A 17,635-nucleotide genomic window follows, 5' to 3' on the forward strand; every position below is an offset into this window, starting at 1 on the left:
ATTTACAATTTTTTTTAAAATTAAGTGTGAATAATTAAAATTGATATTCTTTAGGAGACAATGTTATTAACTTTGTTGTATAATTAATGTTTAAATTTTACTTTTTGACCATGTTGTTTTCCTGAAGATGGCTTCATCTTTAGGACAGAATAGTATTATTCATCCAGGACCAGAGAATCCTTCATTATTACACTTACAAAATATTTATGTGTCTGAACATATTTGGGATGGTCGGGAACATCTCATTTTGAAGGTTAGGAAGAGTCAGTTTATTTCAACTGGTTTGGATGGTGTTCCACAGGAGATCCTTCAACATTTTGAGCTTGCGGGATTTACTGGGATTGCTCATGTATGTCAATTTCTATTAGACCTGCCGTCAGCTGTTTTTTCAAATCAATGTTCTTGAATCTATGATTGAAATTGTTTGCTATATGACGAATGCAATAAACATGATATGCATTAGGAGGTTGCCAACCAATATGTGGGTTTGCAACAGCACTTTTGATGCTTTGATGTCTATCAGATATTAAACATAAACCATACCTTGTCATCACATGCACACGAATCATTGCAAAAAACCATTCCCACGCTGACAAAGTCTCTCCTTCAACAATTGCAAAAGCAATTGGTAGTACACAATTATTTCCATCTTGTGTCGTTGCAATCAACAATGTGTGACGATACTTACCATACAAAAATGTTCCATCTACCTGAACAATTGGTTTGCAATAGTTGAATGCTTCCTTACATTAATGAAAACACCAAAACAATCGCTCAAATACTCTAAATCTGTTATCCTGTTGATGCCCAACAACAAATGGTTTCGTTTCAATCTTATAAACAAACCCTGGAGCATGAAATTACATGTACTTTAACTATCTTGGCAAGGTAGCATATGATTCATCTCAGTCACCAAATATTCTTACAATCGCCTTATGTTTTGCCTTCTAAGCTTTCTTGTATGAAATTTTATATCCAAATTGGCTTGTCATCCTTTCTTGAAATAAACTTATAGGCAATGATGGTTCAAGATTTACCATACCTACATAACAAAAAACAAAACAGGTTAGTCCCTTTATTGTCAAAAGCCTTCACGAAATAACATTTAATGGAAAACTTACCAATGATGCATGAACAAATCAAATCTGAATCTAACTTGGTATGATCTTGAGATATTGTTGGGTTGAGACACGTATGCTTACCCCCACACCTTGTTATTTTCTACTTTGTTGCATTTTTAAGCAATGATGCTCTTATTTTCCAAGGACAACCATTGTTATGGTTTAAACACCTCACATATAACTTTGTTGATTTTGACTCAACAATATAATAACTTTGATGTATTTTCATTGCATGTTATTTTAAGGCATTTTTCACTTCCTCTTTCGATTCAAATAATAAACCCACATGTAACGCATCTCCAATAACCCATGAATTGTCATCACTAATTTCTTCTGCTTCAATTTCTTGGTCTGGGTGGTCCCAATTAATATAATTGTAGTATGGACTTATATTCCAAAAAAGTATTTCACCTACAACTATATATAAATAGTAAATATTCATCCATAAAAAATAATTTATTTAATCAATATACTTTATAAATAATACCTCCAACACTTTCTTGTTGTAAATTTAAATTAGAATCAAAATCACCATCTACATCTGTGTCCGATGAGCTGTCTAACAGAATATGTCCTTCATCAATGTCATCATAATCACTATTGACTTCATCTTCATCTTCATAATTGCATAATTCTGCACATCCTTCAAAATACATACACTTATTCAATATGTGTAGTCATTAAAAATAAAATAAAATTAAAATTATAGTTTAATTTATACCTTCTGTAATATTTATATTTGTCATTTCCATAAGGTTAGGCGGTGACATTGATAAGCTTAAGTTCAACATATTTGACCCACCTCTTGAACTCTTACCAAATGCAATCTGTACATATAATTCAATAACAGTTGTAATACTTTGTTGTTGATACGCACTAATCATACAATCAATGTCTTCATCATCACATATATCCAATGCAGTATATTGTTTAGCGCTTGAATCAACTATAAAACGAAAAATTATTCTAGATATGAAATTATTATTACTAAGATTCAACTTGTCATGAATCTTTTTTTTCAAATTCATAAAACTTATCCTTCTTCTTATCTTTATTATTTTTTTGTTACCTTCAAATGTCACACCTTTGTTTCCAACAACAATTTTTTCATTCCAATATACAATAATAATAATTTCACTCATCCTGCATTTATAAAAAACAAAAATAAATATCAATAAACAATTTTAACTATACTTATTAATATAAATAATAAATTATTAAATCTTTATTAACATACACAAACATATTACAACATTTATATCATTTTATATTATAAATAATTTAATAGTTTATATACATATTTTACATATATAAAATAAATTCTTACAACAAATATAACATCATTTTTATTTATTACACAAGTTAATATTAACTATCTCCTAACTTTTATATTTTTTTAATAACATTTAAATAATTACATTTTCATTTTAACATTCATACTAATATATTTACTAAATATTCATAAATTTTAACTATCTCTATTTATTTTATTAATTAAAAAATTATAATTTTAATAAAATATTAATAACAAAAAAACCCATAAAATATCTAAAATCTGGAGAAGAACAAGTCTTGGAAAGTTTGGATACACTTCAATTTCGTTGCCTATGTGCATACATAATATACTAAATGGCATGCTGGATTTTTGGGGGCAACAACAGGCGAGGGACCGGGGGTAATTGGCAAGATTGTTGCACGTTGCATAATTTTATGATTTCGTCGAAGATTGAGACGATTTGTAAGTGATTTCGTCCAATGTCAAGACAAAATTAACAAGATTGGACCACGTGTCAACATCCAGTGGTTTCGTCCAAAATTCAGACGAATTTACCGACATAAGACACGTGTCAACATCCTACAATTACGTCCCAGTGACAGACGAAATTAACAAGTACTGTTTCGTCTCACTTTTAGACAAAATGCTTAAATAAAAAAAAATAAAAATTAGTTTCATCTGACTTTTATACGAAACTAGTGTTAAGTTGGCAAAAATTTATCCCAGACAGAGAAATTGTTTAAATTTTAATTTATTTTGGTACTTTATTTTTAAAAATATATTATTTTAATCTTTTAGCCAAAATCGCGTGGGTGGATCATGGGGGCAACTTTAATCAAACTATAAAAATAAACATTTAAATTCATATTAAGTCATTAATTCTCCAATAATCCATGTTTATTTATATGCAATTTATGATTGTATTAGAATTAACAAAAATGAGAATTTTCTCTTTCCATTTAGTTTGTTTACATAATTTACGTGTAATATATAAAATAAAAATAAAGTGTAAATAAATATTACAAGAAGAAAAAATAGCATATAAGCAATGTAAAAAACCATTTTAAAGGGGAGGAAAAATTGATTTATCATATTTCTTTCTCCTCAGAGGCCTGGTGTCTCAAATACAGCACTCTTAATTTTCTAGCTTCTATCTTTACTCGTATGGTGGTTTCCCATCACTTGAGCCTCTATGATAGCCGCAAAAGGAAAAATTAAATGTCTCTCGTTAATACATCCCTAGTAGAAAATCATAAGGGTGCCAAAGAAGCATTTTTTTCCTTTTGAGAAAATTTAAACTTTGGCTTAATGTCAAGACTATATTTGATTACTCCGTCAGATCACCAGTCACCAGGAATTCGGTGTGAACACTGTATATTGCTAATTAAATTTTCATTAACTAAATATGTTACAGTTGGAAAAAAAATAAAATAACGAACTATCATAAAAAAATATTAGCGTTAGTTTTGCTACACAAAAAAGTCCAGTGCATGAAAATCAAACGTGGTGTTGGTTTTCCTCGAAAACTCTAGAGAAAAGCTTTTAAGTTCTCCAACCAATGCGGGTGCCCCACAATAAAAAACACCTGAAAATAATTGAATACATTAAAAATAAGTCAAGCAAAGGTATGATGATATGAATTTCAACAATTAAACTAAGAGCAACATTAGTACTTACCGACTCTTTGGCTAGGATGTTTGAGGGCAATATGTTTAAAGACACTAAGCCAATTAGGTCTAGCAAAATGTGTCTTGACCCTTGTGCCAGAAACTATATCCACACCATTTTTGGCATAGTGGAGGGATTGAAGCATTGTAATCAACGCTGATCGAGCATCTCCTTCCTCATACACACTTGTGCAATAGTTATGAAGTTCGATTATTCCATCCTCGTCATATTCAACAACATCATCCATCACACCCTTAAACCATTCAAAGGAACCTTGTTCACGAGTAATCCAATAGAAATAGGCCTGCTTGATGGCAAAACCTTTTCTCTTGTCCTTCACTCCATTTTCTACCATTCCTTCTTCTACGTCTTTCTGTTGTTTCAAATTGTATAGTATATCCTTGAGTATGCTAATTTTGGTGGTTTGATAGTAAAATCATGGGCCATTTTTAGTAATTTCAATATTTATTAAATTAATAATTAATTAGTTTAATGAATATATATATATATTGATTTTATAAATGAAAATGACTTAATTATATGATAATTAAGACAATCATGTTTCAAATGATTATTTATATATGTATACACCATATAAATAGATTATTTGTATTTTTAAGTCATCGTCTAATCATGAATTATTATGTTATCAAAAAGTGTTAACTTTTGCAACAATTAACTACTTAAAAAGTTGCATTTTTTATTTTTTTCTTGATTGATAATGGAATATATATATATATTAAAATTAATTTAAAATAAATAAATATATTAACCGTGTGAAGAATATTTTTTATTATCTAATTATAAATTATTATATTATTAAAAATTATTAATTTTATAATAGTTATCTTAAAAGTTATGCCTGTAATAATTTATAATTAATTAATAGTTTAAAAAATTATATTCATAATATATCAAAATAAAAATAAATATAATATGACTCATGTTTTTTTAAATTTTTTTAATGTTTTTTTTCTTTAAATACGAGGAAAAAATTGAAGGAAACTATAGTTCTATTATTTTCTTTTTCTTTTTTTCATACACTAACCTTTTTAACAACTTCTGCAGTGATTCTTCGGTCGGCATTCTTGTCCACCCTGGCATGGATTATAATTATTTAAGGGTTATTTGGGACGAAGTTTTTTTTTTTGTAAGGAAAGGAAAAAAAGAGAATACATATTTTAATCTTAAATTTAATAAATTATATATTTTTGTGATATAAAATCAATAATTAATATATTAAATTAATATAAATTTGATGCATTAATTTTTTATTTTACATAATTTATTATAAAAAAATTATTAACATTACCACCTCCCCCTTTTTGTTTTCAAAATCTTTTTTTTTTCAAACGACCTCTTATGTTTATTTGTTACTAGAGAAAGTACAGAGAAAAAAATAATTATCATTATATTTTTCTTGTTTTTGAGCACTATAAAAATAAAAGAGAAAGAAATAACTCTCCTGCGACCCATATAAAATATTTTCTCCAAAGCATATTATATTTATGATGATTGATAATTAGGTTCTGTTTTGAAATACAATATTTTATATTTGTGATTTTTCTCTAGTTCTTATTTTAGATATTTTTGTACCAAAGTATATTATTATGAAGTCAATAATTGTACGATGATCATGCTAGATAAGCAAAAAATGGAATGTGAAGTTTTTTTTTTCTTTTCTTGCAAGGCACAAATCTCAGAGATTCAGACCGTAATCTGAGTAGTGTAAGGCATTTTAGAGAATTAAGAACTTTAAAGAGTTTATTTGAGAGTTTGAAGTAACAATGAAATTATTGAAAAGGTAGAAGAGGAAAAAAAAAAGAGAGGTTAATACAAAAACTTCTAAAAGTAGTAGTCTTACATGTGAAAGAAGGTGTCGAGGCTTGATTCTGTAATTTGTTGCCAAAATTGGTGCAGCTGATGCTTGGTTATGTAAGCTTATGTTATGTCACCACCACGGCAAAATGCGTCAAATAACTCGTTGGCAAATTCTCTTGATTGCAACATGCCTACATGTGATTAGATAAATAACGGTGAATTCTGCATCCATTGTTATGTATGATTAGTTTCACTGAATTTCTAGAAAAGTGAGGAATTATCTAGTTTATAAGAAAAAAATTTATTAACCTTTTGGGGAGTTTTAACCCACGTACCCTGCTTTTGTTATATTTTATGCTCGGAATTTCATTACATGAAAAGTCCACTGCAATATGTTATTTCAATGTGTAATTAACAAATTTAGTTGTTTTGATAAATAACTTCAAACACCAACCTAGTTTATCAATGTGTAAATACTTAAAATTTGCGACGCGTCAACTTTAGCTTTTTAATTTAAATATATTTTTATAAGTTTTATTTTCAGTTCTTCCAATTTTAAGTTTTTTTATTAATAACTACAGGGCTCGTTTTAAAATAATGACAAAAACAACACGAGACCTAACATGAAGTCAACATATGTATACGAGCTTATGGGTTTAACCAATAATTAAAAAAAAGGAAAGGCTTACGCTTTTGTGTCTAAATGATATCAATTCAGACTTTTTCATACAATTGATTTGCCCTCTTGAATGCAATTGCATCACAAATTGGGAATACGACACGAACAAGGTCTTCCACGAAGGCAATTGTAGATGTCAAAACCAGATCATTATCCATAGATGTGCATGTTATTGTTAGTGTGACACTTTCAATCCCCTTTCCCTTCATTTCTCGATCATATATAATGGGTGTGATTGTCTCAAATGGTTAGGTTAGGAAAGCGGAGTCTAATCACATTCCTCTAATGGTAAAAAAAATCGACATCCTTCTTAACAAACAGTATATAACATACTTGAAAGTTGGAACCAAGAAAACAACCGGCAATAAACATTTGAAAGTGAAATCATAAAATATTTGCATCCATAAACATTTGTTAGTAGGACTCTTGGTCCCCTACTATACTAGCCCATCTCTCTTCTTTAGTGGGGTTGGAGAAATCTTGTGGAATCACCCGAAGAGAGTTAGCCAAGCCCAACAAACGGGACCCACTATCCATTTCTACGTTGTTTTGATTAGATGACTTTTGAACTACATTTTGTAGTTTTAAAAAAACATAGATGACTTCTCAGCTACCAAAATGCTTTACCCAGCTGCAACGATCAAGACTCAATTATCATATCCTGAGCTTTTGGATCCAGAAATTAACACTCCAAAGGGGAGTAGGCTACAGTGCTTAAGTGAATAGCTTCCATGTATGGAATGAATTTATCGCTGCTCGTAAGTGTTATTATCACCCTTATTTAAGCATTTTTTTTTTCAAATATTATAACCATATTAATAATAAAAAATTATTTAACTGACAATCTATACTTTCCATATAATTTGTGACAATATATATGGGTTTAAATTGCATGTAAGACAAAAGTCTTAAGTCAAGTTAAAGGGAAAGATACAGTGTCATGTATGGTGGAATTGATTATGGTGAGAACTAAGAGATTGAGTGCACTAAGAAGGAAGTAAAGAACCAATGCAACAGCCAGGTTCGTGGATTCCTTGGAGTGGCATTAAAGACACAGTCCTGGATCTTCTTCAGCATAACCTGCACCAGCCGTATCTGCTTTTCTTTTGTCTCATTAGATAAAGTAAATTAATGTGACAAAAAGAAATTCAGATTTCAAAGAAGAGAAAGGTGCATTGATGGATTGAGAACTTTCGATTCTGAGGCTCACACCATGATTTTCATCGTTACCATATTGATGTTCCTATCATTGCAAAGAACCCACATTTTGACTGTGCATGCAGTGTTGAATGCAGCAGAAACCTTCCATGTCCACGACCCTTCAAAGATCTATTTCACCGAGGAGAATCATCAAGAAAATGAAAACCAGATTAAGAAAATGTCAGGAATAGAAGAGAGTGAAAACAAGCAAACTTTCATGGTGGAAAAGTTTAGAACTTTGCTTGGACTCAACAGATTCCACTCAAGAGGACCAAGTTATGACAACTCCGACTTTGTTTCCCCATCACATTCTCCTCCACCCAACCCAGAACCTAAGGCTCTAGCTCCAGCCCTGCATGTTCTCCTTCATTCCCACCCTCCAAGATATGACTCTCACAAGAAACAGCGACTTAACAAGGTTCAACATGGAGATAGAGCTAGAGTTAAAAGAACACTAGTGGCTGTTTTAGTATCTGGTGGAGTTGCCACGTTAATTTGTGCACTTGGGTGTTTCTGGGTCTGCGGAAAATTCAGAAATCAGAAAAAGAAACCCAAGAGGACAATTCCACTCTTTAGCAAGAAAGGAAGAACTAGAGGTACTTACCAAAATTCATCAAGAAATGTGAGTTTGAGCTATGAAAATATTTTTAGTTTGAAACAAACTTGTGAGAGATCACAAAGTAGCATTTCAAGTCATAGCTCCCCAACATGTACAATTTATGAGAAGGAGATAGAGTCATGCCAAGAACAAGAAGTAATTAATCCAGAATATGAAAATGCTAGTAGTTCTTCCACAAAGGAAATTCTCTCTGTTCACGAGGATTTGGAGTCCGTGAAATACGAATATAATGGATGCAACTCTTGCTTTGGAGATTCAGATAACGAAAGTTTTCATTCATGTGTTGATTCACATTCACCAATTCTCGTATTTTCTAATGCTTCATCTGGTAGTCTAAATGAAATATTGTCCCTCTCCCCAAGAAATTCAATTTTGTCATCGACTTCAAAGGTAAAATCTAGCCAATCACCATTCAGTCCCAAACAGGAAGGGCCAAGAAAGATTGAAACTTATTTTCAGTGTCCACAATCCTCTACTTACCCTCCACCATCTCCACCACCTCCACCTTTACCACTACCTCAACAACTGGGTAAGGATGGAAACACCCTCCCAAAACTCAAACCCCTTCACTGGGACAAAGTAAGAGCTAACCCAGATCGAATCATGGTTTGGGATAAGCTACAAACAAGCTCATTTGAGTAAGTTCTTCAATCACAAACACTAGCAATATCATTTACTTCACTTTTCTGTTCCATTAGATCCTCTTAATATGACATGATCATCACCACATCAGATTAAAAAATATATCATTATTTATTTGATAAAAAGAGTGTTTTTTTTTCTTTTTAACGTGACCATATAGTTTTATTTAATAACTTAGAGAATTTAAGTTTATTTGTATTTTGTATTTCTTAGCTTAAGCACGTGATGAATTTTAATCAGGTTGGATGAGGAAATGATGGAGGCACTTTTTGGTTACAATCTACAAAATTCAATGAAAAACGATGAAACAAAGAGCAAAAGCCCATCACCAATGAAGCACGTACTTGAGCCAAAACGGCTACAGAACATAACAATACTCTCCAAAGCTCTGAGTATGACAGCTGAGCAAGTTTGCGAAGCCCTAATACAAGGTAAATGTCCTATATTGTAAGCATTATTTCCCACATGATAAAAAATAACCTTTAGGAAGGAAAATTCTTATTCAATATCCGTGTTAGAAATGATAAATGATAATCGTCCTTAAACTCAATGATAAATTAATTATCCTATTAAAAATTAACTTATAAAACAGGGAAGGGTTTGTCTTTGCAACAACTAGAGGCACTGCTGAAAATGGTACCCACGAAGGAAGAAGAGGCTAAGCTCTTAACTTATAAAGACGTCAATGAACTGGGGTCAGCCGAAAAATTTGTGAGAGCAATGCTAAGCATACCATTTTCCTTTCAACGAGTGGAAGCCATGCTTTACGAAGAGACTTTCGAAGATGAAATTGTTCACCTCAATAACTCTTTTTCAGCGATAGAGGTACCCACATATATATTTTACCATTTACAAATAAAAGTTTATACATAATGTGACATGAGTGGTCTCAAAGTAAAATATTTAAACGCATGTCACGTTAACAAGTGATAATAAAATATTTTTAAGAATTTGAAAATAACTAAAGACTATTAAAAACATAATTTATCCTGGGATTTTTAGTTTCTGATGTTGTGAATTTGTCTCATAAGGAAGCGTGCAAGGAACTAAGGTCAAGCAAGCTCTTCTTGACATTACTGGAAGCAGTGCTCAAAACGGGAAACCGTATGAACGTTGGTACAATAAGGGGAGGTGCCAGAGCATTCAAGCTCGATGCCCTTCTCAAGCTTTCTGATGTTAAAGGAACCGATGGTAAAACCACATTGCTCCATTTCTTTGTTCAGGAGATTGTTCGGTCAGAAGGAATTAGAGCTTCATCAGATCATAGCATTAAAGGGAAGAAAAGTGAAAACAGAACAAAAGAAGAAGAATATAAAAGAATAGGACTTGAACTTGTTTCTGGTCTAAGCACTGAATTAAGTAACGTTAAGAAAACAGCTACCATTGACTTAGATGTTCTTTCAAGATCTGTCTCAAACCTATCCGATGGAATGGCTAACATGCAAAAGCTGGTGAAGGGGCAGTTGCATGAGGATAAAAAATGTGAGAGCTTTGTAAATTCTATGAAGTGTTTTCTGAATTATGCAGTAAAAAAGGTGCACGAATTGCAAGGAGAGAAAGATAGAGTCCTGACACGCGTGAAGGAAATAAATGAGTATTTTCATGGGGATGTGAGTAACGAAGACCCAAATCCACTTGGAATCTTCATGATCGTGAAGGACTTTCTAGACATGCTAGATAATGTGTGTAATGAGCTTAGAAGGTTTATATAGACAGAGTAGAGACCCTCGTGTGTTTGTATAATATGCAAAATGATAGGATTTGGAATTATGCTAACACTTTCATTATTCTAATGTTGTAAAATAACTTATATGCATATATTTTGTATACACGTGTCTCGAGTAATTAGCTTTCTATTATCTTATTTTTGTATTAAAAAACATGTTTCCTTATCGTTACTTGATCATACCTTTCGTTTTGTGAAGTTTTCCAGTTCTGTATATTTGTTTCATCAGTATAAGTCTGTTATTCATGCGCTAATTCCACTTGAATTTCTTTAACTTTGTTCATGTTTCGTGCTTGAAGTTTGAAAAGTTAAATTTAAGGAATCTCAATCCTCAACTTTTTATTGTCTTCTTGGATTATATAAAACACTGCCAGAAGTTTTTGAAATTGTCACCTGTTAAATTAAAATATGTCTAGAGAGGTTGTATTTTCAGATTTAAAGTAACTACTTTTGCTTCCCTTATGATGCTCATTAATTCAAAGCTACTTATTAAATTATTTTATAGTTTAGTAGAAAAATAATCTTCAATTTATTACTTTTAAGATAAAACATCTTATGTTTTATAACAAACTCAATCCAAACGGCAAATATTTTATCGTCTAATAGGTTTTAACAATTTTATAATTTTATAATTCGAATAAGTATTTATATAATCAAAATAAATTTTATAATTTAATTTATAATATTAAGATGCGTTTAAATTTATAAATATCTTATGCGTATACAAAGGCAAACTTAATCACTTTAAACTTGCGTAATATGAACTATAAATTTCTACACTCTGCTGCTTTAGCTCCACATTGTTTCAAACGCAGCGAGGTATAGGAATCGAATCAATCGATTTCAATGGCGAAGAGCAAAATAACGGCGGCTTTGCTTCTGTTTGGGTTCGTGCTACTAGTGGAGATACCCACTTGGGAGGAGAGGACTTTGACCACAGCCTCATGGACTATTTCATCCAATTGATAGAGAAACAACTGATACGAGATGCCTTTGATGGGAAAGAACTGAGCAGGGGTATCAACCCTGATGAGGCTGTTGCAATTGGTGCTGCTATTCAAGGTGGAATACTCAGCAGTGAAAGAGGGGAAGAAACCAAAAGTACTAACCCAATCTAATCAGGGTTCTAATTATTACCTTACCTATCAATTGGTTGGACTTAGTGTTGTAATTAGATTGAAACTAACCCTTGATTCTTTATCAGTATCACCAATGATAAGGGGCGTTTGAGCCTTAAAGGGATTGATAGGATGGTGAAGGAGGCTGAGGAAATGACTGAAGAGGACAAGAAGGTGAAGGAACGAATTGATTAAGGATTTAATTAGATAATTGAACTTCATTACTTTCAAAAAATTTGTTTATATGCCCACCCTAGTTTTAGCTTAGTTTTTTCTTAATTATTAATATTATATAATACAACAAAAAAATAATTACAATTTTTTTCTTTTTACGTTGAAGAATTATAAATGTAGAAACAAAGTTGACCAACGAAGAGAGGCACTTCTTAAGCCATGCAATGAAATGAATAACGATTTGTGTTTGCATGTGAAAATCCGAACGTAGAAATAACTGAAATAAGTTGAAAACGAAAGGAAGCATGAAAAGTATGGCTTGTGGGGCCATGGGCTTTTGGGCCTTGGCATATTGTAGTGAATGTTTCCTGCTATCTCACACCTATTTGTTTCTGTAACTTCCGCATTAGCGACATTTTGACGTAAGTCTATTTTTTCTTGGCTCGTAGAGGTGAAGGGTGCGCAAGATTGACGCCGTCGTTGGTCATGGTGCATTTCATGGTATCGTTATTTTATGCGTTCATCGTTTTATGCAATTTTATTTTTGAAGTGAGAGACTCTTATTGGGAGATGAATGCGTCGCAGCGAAGTTTTGTAGGTTTCAGCAGAAGCTCTGCTGTTAGAGCTATGGCAATCGCGACTTTCGGTTCTGCTATTCTTTGGTCCAATAACAATGCTCGTTTCAGTGAGCATCTCACCCTCTATTATTAATTTATTGCTTTACAGGGTGGGGTCCTTATAGTTTGAGCTATATGTCATATGCCTCCCCTTTAAAATTAACAAGATTTGAAGTGTTCTTAAAGAAATTGTATAAGAATTTTTAAAAGTAAAATTGTGATTTTATTTCTGTATCTGGCTGAAATTTAATGTTAAGCTTAGTGTATTTTGAGAAAGAGAATATTTGTAATAACTTGAAAGATTCAATTAATCAAAATTTTGAATAAAAAATAAGAATTTAAATGTTTTAAATAAAATTTGAGAAATAAATAAATTTAAATAAAATTTGAGAAATTTAATTAATTTTAACAAAAATTAAAATCATATATTTGTCAAAGTAAAGAGAAAAAAAAATAATTAAACCTAGTTAAAAGTTATTCTGGTGATGAAGTTTTATTACCTATTCTTTACTTAGTCCCCTGAAAAATCAACTAATTCAATACATTTTGCCTATTCTCCTATTTCTTCATACTCGATATTTCTTTCCTCAACTTTCTATCCGCATATACTAGATTTTAGAAGTGGTATATTTCATTTTCTAGCAAACTCGCATTTTACGGTTTTTAGACAATATTACATATAAATTTTCTAGTCTAATTTCACTTTATTTTACGCTTGACCAGTTCCCACTTCCTTATACTTTCTACACTTGGAGCTTGAGGATGTTTGTCTGTGCATTATCAACCTCCTTAGGCCAAAGCATTTTTTGGGAAATCTGGGAAAATCCATTGCTTTGTATAGACAAACAGGCTCTTCTTACATTTCGATGGGTAACTGCAAAAGAATTGAAGTTACCACTTATAAAAAATGTATTGGTAGAAACTTTTTCTTCAATAAACTCTTACAAACATAAACATAGGATACAATCCTGTTTCTACAGGAGCATACTTTAGTAATATTGTCATTTAGAGTCTTCGAGGGAGCGTTTATAATTGTGTAGAATTTGCTGTTGCCCTGAACCATAAAACATGTATCCACACTTCCTTTGGTGGGTTGATATTTGTCAATTAAAGAAATGTCATTTCTAAATTTAGAAGTGATATTGATTTTCTACTAATGTGGTTTCAAATTTAGAAGCATCAGTTACAGCGTGGGTGCCCGAGCCATTACAGGATTCCCTGTGGTTGACACGTCCAGTTCTGCATGATTTGTCCCCTCAATGTTTATCTTTTTCCAACCAATCTGGTGTGTCCTTACTTTGTTTTGAACTTGGTATATGCGTGTGTTATGTAAATGTTTGTATTACAATTCGAGCTGAAATATTGTAGGAATACAGTCGCTGTTTTCGTTTGGCATATTCAAGGGAGCTTCTGGGGCTGTCCGTGATGGATCAAAGCCAAGTGATAGTTTTGGCAGAGATACTATTGCAAATGCAGCTGCTAAAGTTGGGCCTGCAGTTGTTCATATTGTAGTTCCAGAAGCTACATGCTTTGGTATCTTTTATCCTTGAACGTTTAATTTATCATGCCCCTTTTAGTTTATTCTGAGCATTAGCCATCCGCCGCATAGATTTCTTTTGTATTAGGACTGGAAGGGTTGTGGGTTCGGGAACAATCATCAACAAGAAAGGGACAACCTTGACATGTGCTCATGCTGTCGTTAATTTTGAAGGCATGATAAGTTCATCCAAAGGGAAGGTTTGTTTACACGCTGTGGCCTATCTCTCAAACATATAATTGCCATAATGTGTTGGTAAACTTGTTATAGCTTTATATGATGCAAAATTTGAGATCTTGTAAAAGTTGGACATTTCTCAAACACATCCCATGTCTATTTACATTAAACCAGCTTCAAGTTAGCATGACAGGATTTTTTTTAAGAAAACGCTAACCTCGGTCTACACCGAGTTTAAGCAACAAATAATAATAAGATTTCATTAAAATTATAGGTGTTTATTAATATTTTTAACTTTAATACAATAAATGCATTCTTTCTTGAAAAAATCAACTTTTAGATGTTTAAACATAATCCTAAGAGATGAGGTTAACAATACCTTTCTTCTTAAGATGTAGATTTATGTTGAAGATGTTACAGACCTTGCTTGGCTTTGGATGACACAACTTTCTAGGTGATGGTTTGAAAATTCATTAATCTATTCCCAACAAAATAGGGCATTCCTAAATTATAGCTGTTAGGTATGATTGCTTACACAACTGAATAAAAATGATTCTTTCATTCATATGGTTTGTATTACTATCATAAACACTCTTTAGTTGCAACTTGAATGTGTGATGATTTATTACTCAGTATATACAAAATAATGACAGGTGAATCACTCTTTAGTTCTATTTTAGTTGGTTGGCTGAATAATTGGTTCTTAATATGCTTAACTTGAATGTGTAAATCTCTTAACTAAAATACTTCTACCCACATATCATTTTAGACTATTGATATGCAAGTTTTTGTATACATGGCATTTTATTTTTCCCCTTTTCGTTAGTTTTTGGCTTCATGAAGACATCAGACACGAATCTTAAAAATTACGACTCTGGAAATTTGTTTCTCGGTCTTACAATTAATGGCTGATCTTAAAATATCAACCATACTACAGATTGAAGTCGCTCTTCAAGATGGAAGAACATTTGAGGGGATAGTGATAGATGCTGACCGGCATTCAGATACTGCCATTGTGAAGATCAATTCTGAAACCCCGTTACCAGAAGCTAAACTTGGTTCTTCAAGTAAGCTTCGTCCAGGGGACTGGGTAATAGCAATGGGCTGTCCACTTTCTCTTCAGAATACTGTCACTGCTGGAATTATAAGGTATGAAGAAAAAAAATTAGGCAATTCCGATTTGAAGCCAAGTTATTTTGTAATAAGTTATGCCATTTCATATGATGATTTGACAGATTTTGGAAGCCAAAGCTCTATGGTTGTTTAGTGCAGTAACCTATCTTTTGAGTGTGAAACTTGAGGTGTTTTAAAGAAAGAGGCACTTGACTGTCTTTTTGACTAATCAAATCACTTCTTGTATCGTTTCTTGCATAGCTGTGTAAACCGCAAAAGTACTGATTTGGGTGTTGGTGGCATTCCGAGAGAGTATTTACAAACAGATTGTGCAATGAATGCGGTACTTCTTCCTCTTTTTCTCCCCTTGAATTATCCGCCTACCCCAATTAGATTTGCATGTGGTATAAAGACTAAATTTGAACTTCGATATCTGTTCTGTCTGCTTGGCATGTTTTTATTTGCTTCTATGTCATAGGGAAATTCTGGAGGGCCTCTTGTAAACATGGATGGAGAAGTTATTGGGGTCAACACCCTGAAAGCGGCTGCTGCTTTTGGGTTGAATTTTTCTGTACCAATCGATTATGTGTGTAAAATTACAGAGAATTTCATGAAAAGTGGGTACGTTATTGGTTTCATCCGCTCTATTTCATTTGTAAAATATTGTTATCTTTCCATTTTGGCGTTTATGTGACATTTTACTCGGAAATTGTATGCAATTTTTTACATTTTTGAAAATTAATATTCCAAAATCAAATAGTGTTTTTTTTTTGTTAAATTCATACTTGCGTAGTTGCGCTCTTTTATTAGCATGTTTGGTTTTAAATTACGACGTTGTTGGATGCAAATTTACTTTTAACACTGTTAGTTATAGTTTGTGCGTTTTTTACAGGCTTTGGAATGTGGTTCCAATATGCGCTATATTTTAGAATAAATCAGTAAGCATTATATAATGTTGTTCAGGAGATTTGTTCAGCCTTGGCTTGGGCTACAGATGCTTGATCTCAATGAGATGATTATTGCGCAGCTTTAACTGATAAATGCTTCATTCCCTGATGTCGATGAGGGCATTCTCGTTTTAATGGTATGCCCTAATTAACACTTTCTATGGATGCTACTTGTGTGGTCCTTTAGATTCTTATTTGTGTAAATTCAAAGCGATGGATGTTTAGAGCAAGCTTAGGTGGAATATTAATGCTTTTATTTCCTGCAGTTTCTGCCAAAGCAATATTATGACAAATATGTAATTCTCCATGTGAATAGATTTTGCTCTTAGTCTGGGTTGTTCATCCTCAGTTTTTTAGGTATGTCATCGTTTCTTTTCTGGGACAACATGCTTTGCATTCAATGCAAGGCAAACGTTGGAATACTATAAATTAGCTGTTTATTACAAGGGAACCTCAATGTTTTTGGTTAGGTAACCCCTGGGTCCCCTGTTGATGGTGCTGGTTTCCGTCGTGGTGATGTTATCATTGAAGTTGATGCGAAGCCTGTTAAAAGCTTGATGGAGGTAGTGACTTGTTTTACAAATCGTTATTTTAAATTTTTAATCTGATTTTATTATTGAAGTAGGATGATTCCGTAGCCAAAGCATGCACAGGATTTGTTGTCAATTTGGAGTTCTCTATTGAAGGCCGAATTTAAGGTTTTTTTTTTTTTTTTTTACTTAAGAATTTTAGTCAAAATTTAAATGAATCCGTTGGTATCTAATTGAAAATAAATAAATTTAATGTAATAGTATAAAGTATATTTTACAGAAATAATTTGAATATATATTTAATACAGTTAATATATAGACTAGATGTCCAGTTTCATTTTTATTTAGCTAAAAATAAATTTATTTAAGTAAAAAATGAATAAAATAACAAAAAAAATTTATACAAATTTAGTTTAAACGAATTTTATAAATTTGTTTAAATAAATTATGTTAGCTTAAGCGAAAAAAAAATTATATAAAACTTGATAAATTTTGCTTTAAAAGAGAAAAAAGAAAAAATTAAATTCAAAGTGAGGATGTATACAATACAATAAAATTAATTTTTTTAATTTATGGATAAATTTTGAATTCAAAATATTTGTAAATATTTCAAACACTAATAAAATATAAAAAATAAAAAATTTCTTCTAACTTTACAAATCATACGCCC

General features: G+C 31.8%; 1 protein-coding gene and 1 pseudogene across 1 annotated transcript; both read left to right on the forward strand.

The window, feature by feature from the left end:
* The first annotated feature begins 7,778 nt into the window (after positions 1-7,778).
* LOC113861122 (formin-like protein 11) lies at positions 7,779-11,870 on the forward strand. Its single transcript, XM_027493741.1, has 5 exons — positions 7,779-9,022; positions 9,267-9,457; positions 9,619-9,851; positions 10,058-10,728; positions 11,546-11,870. Exons 1-5 carry the CDS (start codon positions 7,779-7,781, stop codon positions 11,868-11,870), a joined length of 2,664 nt encoding a protein of 887 aa, XP_027349542.1.
* Positions 11,871-12,614: 744 nt separating this feature from the next.
* Positions 12,615-17,132, forward strand: LOC113861124 (annotated as a pseudogene).
* The last annotated feature ends 503 nt before the right edge of the window (positions 17,133-17,635 follow it).

Source organism: Abrus precatorius, unplaced genomic scaffold (assembly GCF_003935025.1).
Source record: "Abrus precatorius isolate BTA unplaced genomic scaffold, Abrus_2018 Scaffold3, whole genome shotgun sequence".
Classification (NCBI taxonomy): domain Eukaryota; kingdom Viridiplantae; phylum Streptophyta; class Magnoliopsida; order Fabales; family Fabaceae; genus Abrus; species Abrus precatorius.

Coding starts and splice junctions, on each gene's coding strand:
- LOC113861122 (XM_027493741.1), top strand. CDS start 7,779: ATGATTTTCATCGTTACCATATTGATGTTCCTATCATTGCAAAGAACC. Junction 9,023..9,266: donor CTACAAACAAGCTCATTTGA/GTAAGTTCTTCA, acceptor AATTTTAATCAG/GTTGGATGAGGAAATGATGG. Junction 9,852..10,057: donor ACTCTTTTTCAGCGATAGAG/GTACCCACATAT, acceptor TTGTCTCATAAG/GAAGCGTGCAAGGAACTAAG.